This window comes from Diprion similis, chromosome 10 (genome assembly GCF_021155765.1).
Source record: "Diprion similis isolate iyDipSimi1 chromosome 10, iyDipSimi1.1, whole genome shotgun sequence".
Taxonomy (NCBI): Eukaryota; Metazoa; Arthropoda; class Insecta; order Hymenoptera; family Diprionidae; genus Diprion; species Diprion similis.
Genome location: NC_060114.1, coordinates 12,452,662 through 12,470,124, shown reverse-complemented (window position 1 = coordinate 12,470,124; position 17,463 = coordinate 12,452,662). Strand labels below are relative to the sequence as shown.

At 39.3% G+C, this 17,463-nt stretch overlaps 4 protein-coding genes across 25 annotated transcripts in view; 2 read left to right on the top strand and 2 right to left on the bottom strand.

The window, feature by feature from the left end:
* LOC124411536 (poly(U)-binding-splicing factor half pint) overlaps window positions 1–1,737 on the top strand; it is an 8,300-nt gene extending 6,563 nt beyond the window's left edge. For all 10 annotated transcript variants that reach the window (XM_046890705.1, XM_046890709.1, XM_046890710.1 and 7 more), the window contains 3 exons: window positions 54–274; window positions 418–811; window positions 1,007–1,737. In XM_046890705.1, the coding sequence (XP_046746661.1) occupies window positions 54–274; window positions 418–811; window positions 1,007–1,116 (725 nt within the window). In that variant the 3' untranslated portion in view covers window positions 1,117–1,737. The remainder of the gene's footprint in view (window positions 1–53; window positions 275–417; window positions 812–1,006) is intronic.
* LOC124411545 (gonadal protein gdl) overlaps window positions 1–10,144 on the bottom strand; it is a 26,612-nt gene extending 16,468 nt beyond the window's left edge. The window contains exons 1-2 of the mRNA XM_046890726.1: window positions 10,134–10,144; window positions 9,925–9,932 (exon numbers count right to left, since the gene is read on the bottom strand). The gene's annotated coding sequence lies outside the window, so the exon portion shown is untranslated. The remainder of the gene's footprint in view (window positions 1–9,924; window positions 9,933–10,133) is intronic.
* LOC124411547 (NADH dehydrogenase [ubiquinone] 1 alpha subcomplex assembly factor 2) lies at window positions 1,286–4,220 on the bottom strand. Of its 4 annotated transcripts, none has more exons than XM_046890731.1 (2): window positions 3,989–4,220; window positions 1,286–2,644 (listed from the first exon to the last, which is right to left on the bottom strand). In XM_046890731.1, exon 2 carries the CDS (start codon window positions 2,607–2,609, stop codon window positions 2,163–2,165), a length of 447 nt encoding a protein of 148 aa, XP_046746687.1. In that variant the 5' UTR covers window positions 2,610–2,644; window positions 3,989–4,220; the 3' UTR covers window positions 1,286–2,162. The 4 variants fall into 4 exon arrangements, with proteins under 4 accessions (XP_046746687.1, XP_046746685.1, XP_046746684.1 ...); XM_046890729.1 differs by lacking the exon at window positions 3,989–4,220 and adding an exon at window positions 3,684–3,841; XM_046890728.1 differs by lacking the exon at window positions 3,989–4,220 and adding an exon at window positions 2,761–2,902.
* On the top strand, window positions 5,804–17,463 carry LOC124411531 (serine/threonine-protein kinase 10). Of its 10 annotated transcripts, none has more exons than XM_046890692.1 (12): window positions 5,804–6,220; window positions 6,320–6,484; window positions 6,632–6,830; window positions 6,950–7,080; window positions 7,153–7,476; window positions 10,062–10,140; window positions 10,283–10,440; window positions 10,633–11,216; window positions 11,332–11,921; window positions 12,172–14,486; window positions 15,028–15,406; window positions 16,385–16,603. In XM_046890692.1, the coding sequence occupies exons 1-12, from the start codon at window positions 6,062–6,064 to the stop codon at window positions 16,486–16,488; spliced, it is 5,187 nt and encodes a 1,728-aa protein (XP_046746648.1). In that variant the 5' UTR covers window positions 5,804–6,061; the 3' UTR covers window positions 16,489–16,603. The 10 variants fall into 10 exon arrangements, 9 of the variants coding, with proteins under 9 accessions (XP_046746648.1, XP_046746646.1, XP_046746647.1 ...); XM_046890690.1 differs by having other exon boundaries at window positions 10,056–10,140; XR_006929670.1 differs by having other exon boundaries at window positions 5,805–6,220; window positions 10,056–10,140; window positions 10,280–10,440; window positions 15,028–16,030.

Here is a 17,463-nt window from a genome sequence, read left to right as displayed (position 1 = left end):
GACATATCATACTGTTTATACGAATAAGTCTAAGTGTAACATATCATTTTCAGCCCTACCTGGAATAGTCAGACCCGCAATAGCGACCACAACTATTATGGCACCTCCTACCATTGCTAGTGCTGTGGTTCCTGCAGTCATTCCACCACCCGGAATTGCTATTCCACAAACACTAACTCGTCCACCAGCCATAATTCAACCTATTCCTGGTCAACCTACGGTTGTCATCCCACCACCAGCAGTTATCACGCCAACTGCTGTGGGGGCTCCTCTTGTAAGTACAAATACACGATAATAATAATAATATGTAGTCATTAGCATTGAATCTAGAAATAAGCTTGAAATCATATTATATAGGCTGGTTTCTTTGGCTGTGAATAATGAGTAAATCATTGATTGACTGTATGTACTCAACAGGTTCCAGTGACAACTGCTGCTAGCGTGGATGTCGTGAGGCGGGCTCAAGAACAGGCAGCGCACCAGAAACAGCAAGAAGAATTGCAGAAGAAACTCTTGGAAGAAACTGAGCCGCAAACACTTCAACAGCAAGAGAACATGTCGATCAAGGGCCAGAGTGCTAGACATCTCGTAATGCAAAAGCTTATGCGTAAAGTGGAATCAAGAGTTGTTATCTTAAGAAATATGGTCGCACCTGAGGATGTAGATGAGAGTTTGCAGGAAGAGATCCAGGATGAATGCTCGAAGTTTGGCGTTGTTGAAAGAGTAATCATATATAACGAGAGACAATCAGAAGACGAGGAAGATGTCGAGATTATTGTGAAAATATTTGTCGAATTTTCACAAATGAGTGGTAGGTATTGATTTTATAGTTAATCGTCATGTTATATGTATTGGGTATTGTTCATATGCATGCGAGTCATTGTAGCTTGCAATTAGTTATGGCTGGTGTAAAGCTGATAAAGAACACATCAAAATAATCATACCTTATCTGCGGATTATTTCGTGAATTCGAAATTGAACTGAATTTTTTGTGTTCCTATTTTAGAAGCAGAAAGAGCCCGTGATTCGCTGAATGGTCGATATTTTGGGGGTCGGCTGGTTAAAGGAGAGCTTTATGACCAGGCCTTGTTTGACAACCATGATTTCTCCGGTTGACATGCACAATGGTGCTTGCTTTTGTCACCTGCATTGTAAATTATCAGACCGATACCTCCTGCCGCAGAAGAAGCTGAACAACAATCAACACTACTACCACCAGTTCGATTCCTATTTAATCCATAGAATTCATACTTGGTTTTCTCATGGTACATGAGAAAATTTGAACTTTATACAAAGCGATAGGATCGATGGTTCAAGTTGCAGAGTTCATTTATGTATTGTGATTTAAATTTGTATTAAATCATTCTCGATTGACTGGGCGGATCTGCCGAAGCGGGCAGTATTCCGTTCAAGTTTACGATGGCACGTCTATGCTGTAACCACGCACTCATTATCAGGAGTGCAGCTGCAATGGAACTATGAGTTAGATGCGATGAAGTTTACAAATGAGTAACGCAAATCGAGTGAGAAACTTTACCGTGAGCCATACATATTTATCCTGAAATAAAAAATTCGAATTTTTAATTAGTATATCGTGATGGATTCTCACGCTTTGTAGTCAATCGAGTTTGTAATTGGTACGTAGATACATAATATTATACCATATCGCTCGAATGTACTACTCGCAATGCACAATGAGGCATATTTAACGTCAATAAATTGTTTTGCATTTTAAAACATGTATTGATTACTCAACATCTTGATTCAACTCCAGAGTAAGAGAACAATATCAGGTAGAATAAAGATAAAGGGGTTGGAATTATGCTTTCTATTAAAAACGAGTATTGACACGAATTTACTGTGAACAATTGATTTTTACCAATCAACTCTCTTGTGACTGTACAAATTATTACCTACAACTGTTACATAACATTGATAATATTATATACAGGTTACGAAAACAATCGGCGATCACATTTTAACAATTCGCTAAAGAATTAAACTAAAGTCATAATATTATTCACTCGTTGCACTTCACACACACTAAGTGTAATTTTCCCAGTTTTCAAACAATAGCAGAAGTGCAATCTTAGGAAACTCACACTTAGTCAGTATGGAGTGTAGCCAGTGAAAAACACTATTACACATGCACACCAATGACATCATTCCTTTTCCTTCTTGAATCCTGTAGGATACTCATATTCTTTGTAAGTTGGAAATCCAATCGCCTCTGGCAGTGGGGCTGTTTTTGACTTTGAGGATCTTGAAGCTTCTACAACACGTTCCAATTCGGTTGCATTTGTCTTCTTAGTTTTCATCAGTGCCAGATTTTTCAACACCTCAGCTTCTGATGGTGGTTCTTTTCTGCGATACCTTAGCCACGCTTCCCACTCAGCAGGTACTTCTTGCTGAAAGTCATCTTTGTCCACTGGCTCGAAGTAGCGTGGTGGTTTTGTTTTTGAAGTTGTAGCATGTAGTGGTGTTTCATAATACTTGGTACCAAAGTGATCAGTACCTACTAAATCTCCTTTAAATCTACGCACTTTAAGCGACTCTGTGAAATGTTTCCAGATTGTTTGAATAACACCCCGCGTCGGTTTACCAGCCATCTCACTTCCTTGATATCTTGACGTATATCTGCACCCTGCAAACCAATTTAAATCACTTATCGTTGTTACAAGGCCTTTTGCCGAGCTATGTTAATATCAATTGTGCGTCTTAAGTTGAAATAACCAAAAGCTCCACATTCTCATTTTTAACCTTTCTCAGACCTGCTCAAGTTTTGGGGTTAAGTGTAGAAAACCACTTAAAATTTGACATGTAGAAGATAAGTTTGCTTTTATTAGTCAATCAAATGCAGAGCGAGAGAGACGGTGTAACCCCAATACATGGTATATCTCTTTCTGATCACTTTGGCAAGCATTTTTTGCGAGGTCGATGGCTAGGTAGCTCCCCCCAAGTAACATATGCTCTAAGTATATATTTTAAAGAATCTATTTGGATGATACTTCGTGGGTATACATATTTTAGTGGTCTGCAGCAACGGCTATGCGAAAATGAAACCAAATGAGACTCGATCCCAGCAAGAGAGATGAAAGTACTTCCGTGACTGTAGAGTGTTTACTACTAATGCCGTCGGACAATGTTGCCGGAGTAAAGTTGAGGGGAGACATATGCTGATGCGTAAAAAATGTTCATTATAAGCACGGATTAATCAAATTTAACCAAGAATTTACGATACACAGCTGCTCTACGGCTTGTGCTCGATATTAGAATCAACAGAATAAAATTCTCTTGATTTCCCACGTATTCCTGCTGCCTTCTACTCCAAGCTACGATGCAGATTGCTACTGCGAAGGAATCCGCAGGATTTACGCTCAAATAAGTGTCTGTTTACTGAAGAAACAAGCTATGATGTAGTGTATGTGAATTGAATTTCCCGAATTATGTGATTATAACAATTTATATTGGAAATTTAATTAGTGGACTTGTACGAAGAATTTTTCTGAGAATATTACAATCGAGAAATGTTGAAGCACCCGTACACTACATCTTTACGTGCAAATTATACATTAACCTAACCGATTATCTGAATCGTTAGAGCGTTCGATGTCCGTGGACTATAACAGGATTTTCTTCGTAGGGCTTCGCAGGCTATACGATAATTTAATAATATAACATACGAGAAATGAACTGTAACGCGTCTGCTCCAAGAAGTGAAGAATTGAGCTTCAGCAGGTAGTCTGCGTCTGGTTTCCGCGAATCGTATTTTGCTCGAAGACAACAGTTGACAAAAAATACCGTCCACAATAAGAATTACGAATACAAATTCGTACATACATACAGCAGCGCATCACAGTCAGAAATAGAATAAATGTATACGTATATACTCTGCAGATGATACCTACGTACATACACTGTTGACACGCGACGCGACGTCTACATGCACCTGAATTTTTATTATTCCTTCTCGTTTCCATCTACATATAGTCTTTGGTTGTCGACTCGACTGATTGTCGACGGCAATGGAGGGTGGGGGGCTAAAAGGCGGTAGGTATCGTGGCAATAGCCAGTCTCGATATTCCTTGGGAGTACTTGTATACATACCGACCTGCGGATATCTGCACGTTGGCCGTGCAATTGCTACAAACAGCAACAGTCATCGGTGACTAGCCTGACAATTAACCCTCGATAAATACGCGCGTTAGTTCAAAGTTGAACGCAGGTTGGGTGCAGTGCATCCCCCCCCCCCCCCCCCCAATACGAATACATATGCATGTACAATACATTCTATGGTTGAACATGGGTGGATCAGCGGTTTACGTCACTTCCAGGCGTGGTGTGTCCGTGTCTCTTCAGGAGTCGTGTGTGCGCTGAAAATGGCCGTGTTTTAACCAGATTTATATCAAGCCATATAATTTCCAACGTAAATTTTCAAAGCTTATCTCGCTTGCCGTTTCGTATTGAAACGGGTTCAGTTCTGTGATATTACTTCGACATTGTTGTGCACCGATTAGTGCTATTTATTCAGTGCTGTGTCTTCGACAGGCTGCTGGATAAGATGACTATTGGTACCGATTGGTCGATTAGGTGAGCGACTGTGTTACATGCAGATTTTGGTACTATTTTCACTGTATTTTCGCAGCCTTTCACCGAAATATAACCTCGGTTATCGATTGAGAAACTATTACGCCGTTCGGTGTTCGTTCTGTAGTTTAGTCCTACTTATCGGGACGCAAATGTATGTGGAAAAAGAAAAAGGCAAACAAAAACAACACTCAGCGTGACAGAAAAATTTTGCTTTACGAATTCGGTATCGGATCGTTTTTAGACGTATTTTTGGCCTTAAGTTTCTCGACATTTGAGGAACAACTTCTTCTTGCCGTCAGCGTAAGAATCTCTCCGTTCTGCGACGTTTGAAACAGGTGCTTTGCTTCTCTGATAACTTGCAAATACGCAGGTGCACGTCTAACCAAACGATGACGATCCTATGATCAGATGGATTAATCATTAATGCTATGCATTTTTATGTACATATATACCTAGAATCATTGTTCAACGTGATGGCTTTGCGTTAATATTTATACATCTGACATTGATAATCTCACTGCTCTGTCTAAACAGCTACTTATATTTGTTAAATCAGTGTTGGAAACCTGGCTTGAATCAAGGCCAAGGGTGTAGGTATGTTTTACCACCGTTGACGATACGCCTTCCGTTACTGGCTCACGCTTATGCTTATCTTTCTTATCTTTTTCTTCGTTTTTCCCCTCACTCATAGTTAATATCACATGTTAAATTAGCAGCCCCGTCAGGCTTGCAAATGTGGTCTAGTCAGAGAATTGAGTCACTTAGGGAAGTGACCAAATGAACCGAAGTACCCAATGTTCTTAAAAACCTAGCATCAAAAGCTTTATAGATCGTTATTATGTAATTTTGCAATGATTGAATATCTTTGTTACAGATTTTGGAGGTTGTAAAGTTGTTAATTTTTCATTCAATCGTGGATGTCTGGAAGAAATGAAGGGCTTAGCCCATACCTCAACGACCCACACCGACTGGCGACGAGTGCCAGAACTGGCTCGCTAGACACCATTGAAGATTAAATCTGTCAAGATGCGGGAGAGATTTGTGACGATACCTCGACGTGTCGAGGGGATCTGAATACCACAAGTATTGGTTTAATTCAGTTCCTGTCCAGGAATCAAGTCGAGGATGTTTACTGATTTACTTTCGTACGCGTGAAAAGTTAAATTTACTGGACTGTATAAAATTTTTTTTTTGTTTTTTTTTTTTTACCAATGTTTGTGTTAACGTTGGATTTCATGATATTCTTACAACATATGTGACATTTTCTTGCCTGCGTTATGAATCGGCTTTGTTATTAATTATAATTAGTGTCTTGCGCTTTATATGAAATAATATGACAAGGTCCTGTATTAATTATTCGATATAAGGCTCAAAGTCCTTCGCCAGAAGTCTGACATGCTTCAATCAATTGTATGGACCAAGTCAATTTAGTTTATTTGTTAGTCGATCCGTAGAGTGCGATAACTTCAAAATGTCGTTTTTATCAAATTTGAAAAAAGCATTCCACTTTGGTGGCAATGATGCGAAGAAAAAAAAGTTGTTCAATAATATTAAAATGGATTGTGACCCGGAAGAATTTTGGGAAATGATCGGAGAACTTGGAGACGGTGCTTTTGGCAAAGTCTACAAGGTAAACAACAACGTTATCGTGATTCTATCCCTGAATCTTTACACAAAATACAAATGAAAGTACTTAGTAATTTGAACTTTCCTTGTTTATTCTTACTAGGCCCAGAGTAAACAGACTCAACAATTGGCCGCAGCTAAAATGTGCGCATTAGAAGGCGAGGATGACCTTGCGGATTTCATGATTGAAATTGATATACTCTCAGAGTGCAAGCATCCAAACATCGTGGAATTACACGAGGCTTATTTTATGGAAGGAAAACTGTGGGTGTGTACACAAAGCATTTGCTAGATCACTAGATCAAGGCATTTAAATTTATCATTTGTTCAGATTTTTGCCAGTCATTTGTACAACACAATTACTGTCATCTTTATCAATTCATTAAGATATCTCAATCGACCTATGAATCTGCAGATGTTGATCGAGTACTGTGACGGCGGTGCCTTGGATTCGATAATGGTTGAACTGGAAAAGGCTTTGACCGAGCCACAGATAGCTTATATATGTCAACACATGACGCAAGGACTGGCCTTTCTCCATAAAGCCAAAGTTATTCACAGAGATCTTAAGGCTGGCAATGTTCTCCTCACTATGGCAGGTGGTGTTAAACTGGGTGAGTTTCGTTCATAAGTACATTTGTTATTGATAGCAGCCAATTTGTATTGTGTATCAGACAATGAGTTGTAATATACTTTCCACCGATATTGATAGGCACATTTTTTCTTTAAACAGCCGATTTTGGGGTATCCGCTAAAAATAAGCACACTCTCCAGAAGCACGACACATTCATTGGAACGCCTTATTGGATGGCACCAGAGGTTGTTCTGTGTGAAACGTTTAGGGACAATCCTTACGATTTCAAAGTAAGAAAAAAAATTCATTTTCTAACATTGTACAACTGTATTGACATATAACGTTTCTTCAACTCTTGTCAGGTTGACATATGGTCGCTGGGTATTACGTTGATTGAATTTGCTCAAATGGAACCACCCAATCATGAGATGTCACCGATGCGAGTTCTTCTAAAAATCCAAAAAAGCGATCCTCCAAGGCTTGATCAGCCTGGAAAATGGAGCAAGGATTTCAACGAGTTTGTTGCCAAGGCATTGATAAAGGATCCTGCGGCACGACCTACAGCTGACGAATTACTTAAACATCCTTTTGTCAATCGTACCCTGGATTCCAAGCCTGTCCGTGACTTGTTACTCGAATATAAGGCCGATGTGGTTGAAGAGGAACTCCTCGACGAAGACGCTGAGGTACGACTTTTGTTATACGTTATCTGTACCACTACGGCTAAAATGTGCATCTGCACCTACAATTGGCATAATGTCACAATCATCCACGTTTATGCACAGTAAACCTTATCATCGTCTTCACTGCATAGTTCATTGAATTTAGACATTACCAAATAAAGAAATAAGACAATGGAAAATTACATATGCCTCTTGGAAAATTTATAGTTCTCAGCGTTACTGCTGTGATATATTTTTAACAGAATATTACGCTTATTGAAAATACAGCCAGATATTTGATATTCAGCGGAGAGTGAGAAGTATACCGTACGACTATGTACTTTCAAACGATGCTCGATTTCTGCTCATACCTAGCTCGTTGAAGCTAATGTTATACGGTTAGCTACTATAACTATGCAAGAGACTTCGGTGGTTTTCTTAATTTTTCCTTTGTGACCGTGATTATAACTAACATACAGTTTTCAAAATGGTTTGCGAGTTGTTATAAATTTCACTGAAGCATATAAATTTAGACAGCATCTCTTGGCCTGTTGTGTCACCCTAAATGCGAAAGAAACTTCCATTAAGTTCACATAGTTACGTCTAAATAATATCCCTGTGATTCCATGCTTGCATTATGGTAGAAGGCTAGGAAGGCAAAAAAACACAGGGAACAGTATCAACGGATCGGTAAGCTGCTCAAAAGTGAAACATATGCCAGAATTTGTTACCTTTAAATGAATGGTGTGCCGCAATAATACGCATAATATTTTTTGCTACTGGACGCAAACATGTTACACCCAAGCGTTATGGGTAATAATGTAATACTTGAAATTTGACTTCTCTTTGCGACTGGCCACCTGCAGTTACATGATTTGCAGTAGAAATGTTGTTCTGTCGAGCTTGTATTTGGGCTTTCTCGCGTTTCTTTTTTCTGAAAATACTAAAGTAGTTTTTATTGTTTCGTTGGTACTTTGCGTGGATCATAAAACACTTGAACATCTACTTTACTCTATACAAATCTCAGTTCTGCTTCTTTTTCTCAATTGTTATCCGTCACATGAAAATGGGTTTTTCGGAGAATGATTCTTGTATGCAATAGTGTGCACGAATGTGAAAGAACAATGATTTATACTGTATATGCATGTTTTGACTGGGTTTATGCAATTACTAAGTTTTATAACTAAATCTGTGTGAATTTCATTGTCATATACTAGAGTGATTAGGATTAAGATCAGCTACCGTCTTATGATCTATAATTTAATTTCATTCAACTCTCTTCAAGAAGTCCCTTGCTAAAATTTTAAATGAATATCTTTTAAACAATAACAATTTCTCTAACTAGTGAAATATTTCTATAGTATTCACTTCACAAAGATCTTGATAAAAAAGTAATGAAAAAAAGTATAACAGAATAAAGTCAACAAATTGTACAAAATATTACAAAAAAGAAATCTTAAATCTGTCACCCTATTACATACCTGTGCAAGTACAATCATACAGTTGTGTTGTTGAAATGTAGTGTTTCTTCCAAATTGCATATGGTAAAAATATTATTAACCGTATCATTTGTGTGCATAAATATATCTACATATTTTATGTATTGTATACACTTGTGTATAACTTGACAATTTGGCTGTGCATGCGGCTGTCCTGGGCCTCGCCAGCCCTGTTCTTCTCCCTCGTGCAATTGTCAGGTCAGTAGACATGACGGCATACTTACACATATATCCATATTTATGTACTAGGGTGACCTACGAGTTTCGCTTCATGGGCGTAATATCCGCGATTGAAACGTTTTTTACTTGTGATAGGACATTTTTGTTGTTTGTGAATGAAAACCTTTTGAAATTGGCTAATCCCACAAAATTGCTATCGGACAAATTACGATCTGTCAGCCTCAGTCTCCCTTAGTTTTGAGCCATGAGCTGGATCAGCAAATGTCAAACGACTGTAATTTGCAAACTACAAATTTCTTGTAAAAAATAAATACGCTCCACAGATTTTCACAAGGAATACGTTGATAGCCTGTGAGGCAATGGTCCTGGGTAACCCTGTATATGTGCGTGTGTGTGTGTGTATATATATATAGTCTAAATTCTTGTTTTGCTTCTATAATTATAAAAACTGTCATTGGTGTTCATTGTTATCAGTACAATCAGGATTCTGTCGAAAAAGAATGATGAGGTTACTTGAGTGTATCTTATAGATGTATAAAGAGAGGCGAGTGTTCGCTGTTTGTCCCGAATACATTAAGAGTATCTCGGTGGTGAATCAAGCATCAGAAGATTCAAACTACATGCAATTACCTTTGAATATCTTCGAGATATTCTTATATCGGTAATGGGATAGTTGAACGGTTTGAGAGTAATTACAAGAGAGGCTACGAAAGACGGTGGAATTATTTTAAGATTGTAATCGAGGGAAGTCAAAGTGATCATTATCTGCTGCAGGCTAGGAAACGCCTGGAACAGTTAATTCTGTGTATGGAAAACGTTTCTGGATGGGCAAATAGCCATTTTATGATCCCTCGGATAGTTGTATAATTAATAAGCATGTGATATATCAACATACATATACTAAGGCCAACTGGTGAATTCCAGGAGCAGCGCACATCGCAACTGCCGCTGGAGCTGGACCAACTTGGAGATGACTCTGCCTCCCTGCGCAGCGACAACGACGTTAAACGTACGCACATCTTTCATATTTCTATTCTAACAATTCTAAACAATCTAATATTATCCCAATCTATAATTTCACCCGTACTTTAAAAATTGTAAAATATGAATAGTAAGTGTGACTATTTTGTATGTTTTACACCTTACAGCAGCTGAGAAGGAAAATGTCGCTGCAGCATCTGTGCCACACCAAAGGGAAGAGAGTAACAAGAGGGAGGGCGAGCGCGAGGGTGAAAAAGAAGAAAGAAATAAGAAGTTGCGAAAAGCTGATTCCAAAGAGAACATTCCTGTATCTGCTGAGAAAAAGTTGGTAAGTTATGTAGCTTTTGCTGGGAAGCGTTGTCTAAAGATCAGGATCTTGTTGTACGTTTAGTGTCGAACAAGATTGCCTGCATTTAAAGAATGGCTGCATTTTTGAGGCATAATTTTGTCTGTGTTCTGTATATACATGTCATTACAATTACTCAGGGACTTTTATGGAATTGTCGATTAATTTATTTAGGCACCCAAGCCACCTGTGGCAAACGAGTCGAACGAACGTCGAATCTCCAGGGAGAAGGGTCCTGCACCTTTACCGCCTGGCACCACGACACGACACGACACCAGCAAGGCAGACGATAAGGAGAACATTCCGAAACCATCGGTTACTGAAAAGAACAATACCGTAACTCCTGTGATGACCGACAAGGAAAAATCTATTGTTAATAAAAAATTGGAGAAAAAATCTATTTCTCAAAATGACAGTGATGACAGAGATATCAAAAAAGTTCCAGCACAGATTGCTGGTGAAGAACGAAGCCATCATATTCCTGTCGAGACGTGTCGCAGTGAGGAGGGTTCGGATAAACCAAAGTCTGTGCTCAATGAAAAGTCAGTTGGGGAGAAGAAGAAGCCACCACCAGAAAAGCCTGTGGATGGAGAAGTTAGACGAAGATCAATGGACGAAAAGAGGAAACTCCCAGCAGATAAGCAACAATTGAGTAACGAGGACAAACGGAAATCGGCACCAGTTAAACCAGTCCACACTCCTGACGGAGTCAAAGAACCAGTTTGTATCAGACAAACGTCGGTGGAGGAGCGTAAAAGGTAAATTATCAATATTACTGGCGAATATTCGTAACTTCATGTGCTAATCGAGTATTAGCAATTTTTTCATCGTTTTCACGTTCAATTACTAATTTTTTGATCAATCAACTTTTAGGCATGAAAAGAAACCACTGATCGAGGATCAACGACCAAAATATGACATACGGCACGATGCGCGAACAGTCACAGACGAAAATTTCCAAAGTCTGGATGAAAAGCGAAAATCCGTAGAAGATAAACTGAATGCTGTTCTTGAAAAACGAATTTCGATGGATTCTGCAAAACGGCACTCCGATCACGCGTCGATCGAAACACTGAAGCGCATTTCAGGAGCAAGCACAATTTCCCAACTTTCTGGAAAACGTACACCAAAATCGAGCTCTACTGCCGATGTTAACTCAGATCTTGGCACTCAAACAACTCTTTTGAAGAGTCGAAGTCAAGAAGCATCGACCAATGATTCGTTTGGCAATAATGTTTCGAGGTCGCAGTCCAGTGAGATTTATAGGGACAGTAGTCTGGATCGGAAGAGAGAAAACCAAGCGAGAAAAGAAAAAAATTCCGGTGATACGGTGGACAGGTCAGAATATATTCATAGGAGAGGTTCGTCTGCCGGGACAGGAGTCGCTGTTGTTACATCAACACCAGTGAGGAGCCGTAGCGTATCCAGAAGCGGCAGTGGAGATAATGTTGTCGTTATTACCGGTAAGATATTTGCTTATATTAGTTCATTGTTTTTGAAATTAAGATTTGACACTCATTGGTTTCTTATGCCAGAAATCTATACAATCTTCCGCTAAAGTGTCTCACTCTATCCTACACTATTTGCAGAGTCATGATTGTTATGAGCATTTACTGTGATATTCTTGACAATTGACAAATTTATAAAATTCTCCAGCCCCAGGTCGTATGTCCCCCTAAATAGAGACTAATGTATTTATATTTACCTTTGAAGGTAAATCAAAACCCTCTGAGCATCAAGAAGATACACGATTCAATAAATCCATGGTACGAATAACTCCAGATACACCTGATCCGTCAAATAGTTTGGCAAGTAATGTAAGCCAAGTTACCGTTGTAACAACACATCCGCCTGTACTTATCGATGGCATGGCAACTCCACCTCCACCTCGTCGCCAGTCCCCAACATCTGAGGTTGTAATCGTTGCAAATGAGACAAACAAAACCCAGGTAAATGAGAGTTCGACTGATGACGATGGGTTTACAAGCTTAGATAGCCTCGAATACACGCCACAGGAACAGCCGATTGTAATATGCGCCACCGATACTTCGAAACGTGTAGGCAAGAAACTGGATGAGTCGGAAGTTGTCATAGTAAGTCCGATCGTCGATGACGAATTAATGGATACTAGCCATGTGTCTGTAGTTACTGTTGGTGATGACAAAGAACGAGTAAAAGATTCATCAGTTGTTGGCAAGAATAGTAATACTGGCACATCAACGGCAGATCATATTAGTAGTAATAATAGTAGGAGAAGAAGGAGGAGGTCCAGTTCAAAGAGCGAAAGCGGCGACGAGATGCTAACTCCACCTCGTATGTCAGTGATGGTTGCTGGAACTACTGTTGGGTCAACGGATGTCGACGATCTTGCTAGCCCTACAAAGCTGATGCCCAATGGAATTGCAAATGTACGCGGTGATGGTACAGCAGCAGGACCTTGGCCAATGATGGCGAAGCATGCAAATGAATCAAGAGAAGAAAGTGGAGGTAAAGGATCAAAAGGTAAACGCATCTCACCTGACAGTAGCTGCAGTAATGAGGCAAACTCGTCGCATCGGTCCAACAGCGATGAAGGATCAACCAGGTCTCACACACCTAGCAAGAGTGTCGACAGATCGGATGCTGAATCTATATCAACGACAATAAGCCAGGACAGCCGAGGTTCAAGCCGAGACAACCACTTGGGAAGAGATTCCCGGCAATCGTCGGAAATTGACGACGAAGTTGTACTCAGAAGAAAACCTCCCGAATACACAAGAGATGCACCGAGACAAGCGAGGACAAAGGAAGATATTCAGATAATGAATCTTAAGAAAAAGACACGAAAACGTACGAGAAAGTTTGAGATTGATGGCGTTGTAGTTACGACTACTACATCAAAGGTGATATACGGAGATGATGAAAATGGCAAGGTGTACGACGACCAGATATTTCGAAAACAAGAACTGCGGGAACTTAAGATGTTGCAAAAAATGGAACAAAAGCAATTTCAGGATCTGTCACAGAAATCACAATTCACCAAGGATCAGCAGGAGAAGCGGTTTGAACAAGAGAGGCTTATGTTGGAACGTGGAGCAGAAGGTGACCTTGATACGCTAGCCAGACAACAGCGTCAACAGATTGAAAGGGCTGAGACTCAACAAGAGGCTGACCTGAGGCTCGCTTCAAAAAAAATCCGTAGTGAGCAAGAACGCGAGTTGAAACAATTTCGTGAAGGGCTGAAGCAGGAGCTGCGACTGCTCAAGCAAGAGGTTGACCTTATGCCTAAAGAGAGGCGAAAGAATGCGTTCAAGACGCGGAAGGATAAACTCGAGGCCGAACATGAAGCTAGGGAGAAAGTATTTTTGGAAAAGTTGAATGAGAGCCATGAGATGTCGCTGAGGAGGCTATCGGACAGTCACCGTGAGAGGATTGCACTTATGGAAAGACAATTCTTGCAGCAGAAACAGCAGCTCATGAGGGCAAGGGAGGCGGCGATATGGGAACTTGAAGAGAGACAAATCAAAGAGCGTCAGCAACTACTGAAGCGACAACTGAAAGATATATTCTTTTTGCAAAGGCACCAAATGCTGATAAGGCATGAAAAGGAGCTTGAGCAGATGAAGAGAATGAATCAGCGCAAGGAAGAGGAGCTTGTCAAACGTCAGACTGTTGAACGTAGGAACCTTCCAAAGAGAATACGCACAGAGATGAAGGCTAGGGAGATGATGTTCCGTGAATCAATGCGTATATCAATGACTGCCGCCCTTACGCCTGACCCAGACGCTGAGCGTGATAAGTTGAAGAAATTCCAAGAGAATGAAAAGAAGAGATACAGGGCTGAACAACAAAGGTTTGAATTGAAACATGCCAGGCAACTTGAAGAATTGAGGGCACAGAGCGATGCTTCCATCAAGGAGTTGGAACAACTTCAAAATGAAAAGCGAAAAATGCTCATGGAACATGAGACAATGAAGCTCAAGGAACAGGAGGAATCCTACACAAAGGAACTTCGGGAGTGGAAAGCGCAGCTTAAACCACGAAAGCAGGTTAGTCGTTAATGATATAAGTCTTACAGACTTTTTGCATGTTATTTTAAGAAAAAAAATCCACGCACTTACTGTTTACACATGCCCACATGTATGCCATTATCAAATAACAACATCTGATCTATTTATATAGAACACTGATACTAGGTAGATATAAGATATGTTGAATTTTATCGACTGAAAATAACAGCAGTAATTTTTTGCATGTCCATTCAACGAAATTCCTTCTCATGGCTTTTGGTTTTTCTGTTCATGGAAGAAATAATAGATGAAATCGTTTTTCTCACGACTTGAATATGTAAATCTCACGTGTTAACTTTGATATTTGCTTCTTTTAAGTTTTATTTTACACACATTTTCTACGTGTTAATGAAAATATTTAAACATTTTATAAACTTGGGCTCAATCGATTCTTCTGACTTGTGTTCAAAGCAAAGAGCTCACATGCAATGCTCGCTGTCGTTAACGTCATCATTGTAATTCTTATAGTACGATTTATCGTGCTGGAATTATTAACAACAGTGTTACACAATTGTTGTAGAAAATAGAGGCTGAACTGGCTACGGAAATGGAAGCCCTGGAATCACGATATCCAGGTTCATTACCGACACGTCTCAGCGACCTTTCATTAATCTCCTTAGACACGTCTCGCGGTGTCAGTCCTGTCGGCATGGGTGTTGAAATAACAACGACTACGGGCATGTCCAACAGTTGGCGCAGATCGCCACGTTCTTTCGCATCCACTTCCAGAGCTAATTCCTACATCAAACCTCAGCCATCTCCATCAGCATTCAGTTTACCTCGTGTATCACTCAAACATCCCGGTTCCGAAGCGGATGCTACTTCATTGTCTGGACTTGAGGGTGCTAGTCTTGACAAAAAATTGGCAAATCCCAACGAATTCCGCCCACTTTCCTTGCGTAAATGATCCTAGCTCACTCTTTCACGTCATTTCAGTCTTGTTGCATTGTTGTATATCGTTTATCGTCTTTTGAAAATGCTCCATTCATTGCTAAGCATTTCCCGCTGCCGTAATAGTCTTCACCTATTATTCTTCTCGATACTGCACTCCGCAGGCTACGGTCTGAAGAGTATCTAAATTTGTTTCGTCCACTATCATTGCCACACATGTACTAGCAATGCAAATCGAGAAATCCTGTTTCTGTATTCATCAGTAGCTACCATTTTTGTAGTGTGATTCAAATCATTAAATATTTCAACATGTTCCTTTGGTTCTGAATATCTTTACGTTGTTTATGTTTGTCGAATTATGGATGTTTTCACACAGTCATTTCCCTATCTGTAGGTATACATTCACATGTATATTTATATGAAATCGTGTCATCAAGGGTTTGTGGTTTGGAAATGTCTGTGCTTGTATGTATATACATATTACATATGTATATGAGTTTGTGTATATATTTCTGTTATGTGAAATTGTACGCTATTCACATCCTTTGATACCTCTCCGAACACCTGTATTTGGTGGCATTGAGTACAGGTAGAAGATTTGTCCGAGAATCGTTAACACTCGAATACCAAAGGTCAGTTATTTATCAATTCTATTCTGATGAGTATTGAATTGCATTACCAAACTGCTGCCATCGCTTTACCTAAATCATGCGGGTATAAAACGAATTCTTGAATTCTCCTCAGATGCACCCTTGCATTTTCACACTAACATCTACTAAAACTAATTACTTATCAGTAAAATTTCAAACACACCTCTTCATAGTCGTGATTCTCAATCTAGTTTCAATTTTTTTAAGACTAATTTTTCTCAAATATTTCTATTATAAGAATAACGAAATAAAATTTGTGTACGTGAAAAGAACACCTAATATTTCCATATATGCTAATCTAATTTATTATCAACTGTTTATTATGTTATATTGCAGAGACTAGAAGAACAATTCGCTCAACAATTGGAGGTGCAGGAGGCCATTTATGGACCGTCAGCAGTGCCTCTATGCCTGCCACCAGACCTCCCAGATCTGCCTGATCTTCCAGATCTAACCCATCATACCGTTGCGGCCGGTGGTTCGACGCGTAGTTCTCTGTCATCCGTCAGTGAAGGATAGATTAGAAGACTTAGGGGAATTAGCATACAGAGATAAGAAACATTTAGGATTAGCGTAGAGAGATAAAAAACAGATAGATAAATAGATAGGCAGGTAGGTAGATCTTAAGATAGATAGATAGATAGATAGATGAATAGCCACGCGATGTAAGTGATTATGAATAATCAACAATCTAGAGTATGTGGTAATATAATTTTCAAACACCCGAGTGAACCGAATATTAAACTGTAACGATTTACCCGATGTAGCGGTTCAATAGAAATATTTCAACGAACAAGTGCGTGGTGCGTGGACTATTGGTGCGTGTATTTGGAACACAGGAGTTTGCAGGGCGATACAATTTTTCTAATTCTTTTCTCCCAACAAAGATTATAGGTACGTATGTATATATGTACTCTTACGCTTTGTGCAGTTTACGCATATATATATATATATATATATATATATATATATATTTACTCTATAAAAGCACTATTTACTGCAATAATGTATTTACGTATAGTTGAAGAAGATAAGTCTTGCCAAATTTCGGTCATCACCACAAATTGGAAACTTAATTACTGGCATCGCGTTATCGATTGCCTGCCCGTGACTAAGTCTTGAGACAAATATGATATATTATTCCGGTGATTTGGATTAACAAATTTTACTGTTGAAAAAAAAAAACAAATGAAATAACGGGCTGTGAAAAATTGTTTCAACGAACAACGTTGAAATTCGTACACTTATGTAAACCAATTATGAGCAGGAATTGATTGAATGATAAAACCCCAAGCTGAGGGACAGTATAAAATAGCTGGTTTTGTATTTGATGTTTCGAATGAGAAAATAATGGCTACGATATGCTATGAAAGATGGAGGGAGATTTAATATCTTGTGCTCCACTATTTAATTAG

Bases quoted from the DNA above. Each gene is read 5' to 3' on its own strand.
- LOC124411547 (XM_046890731.1), bottom strand. From the start codon at position 2,609: ATGGCTGGTAAACCGACGCGGGGTGTTATTCAAACAATCTGGAAACAT.
- LOC124411531 (XM_046890688.1), top strand. From the start codon at position 6,062: ATGTCGTTTTTATCAAATTTGAAAAAAGCATTCCACTTTGGTGGCAAT. The intron at 10,141-10,279 runs GTACGCACATCT...TACACCTTACAG, and splicing joins CAGCGACAACGACGTTAAAC to CAGCTGAGAAGGAAAATGTC. The intron at 11,217-11,331 runs GTAAATTATCAA...ATCAACTTTTAG, and splicing joins TCGGTGGAGGAGCGTAAAAG to GCATGAAAAGAAACCACTGA.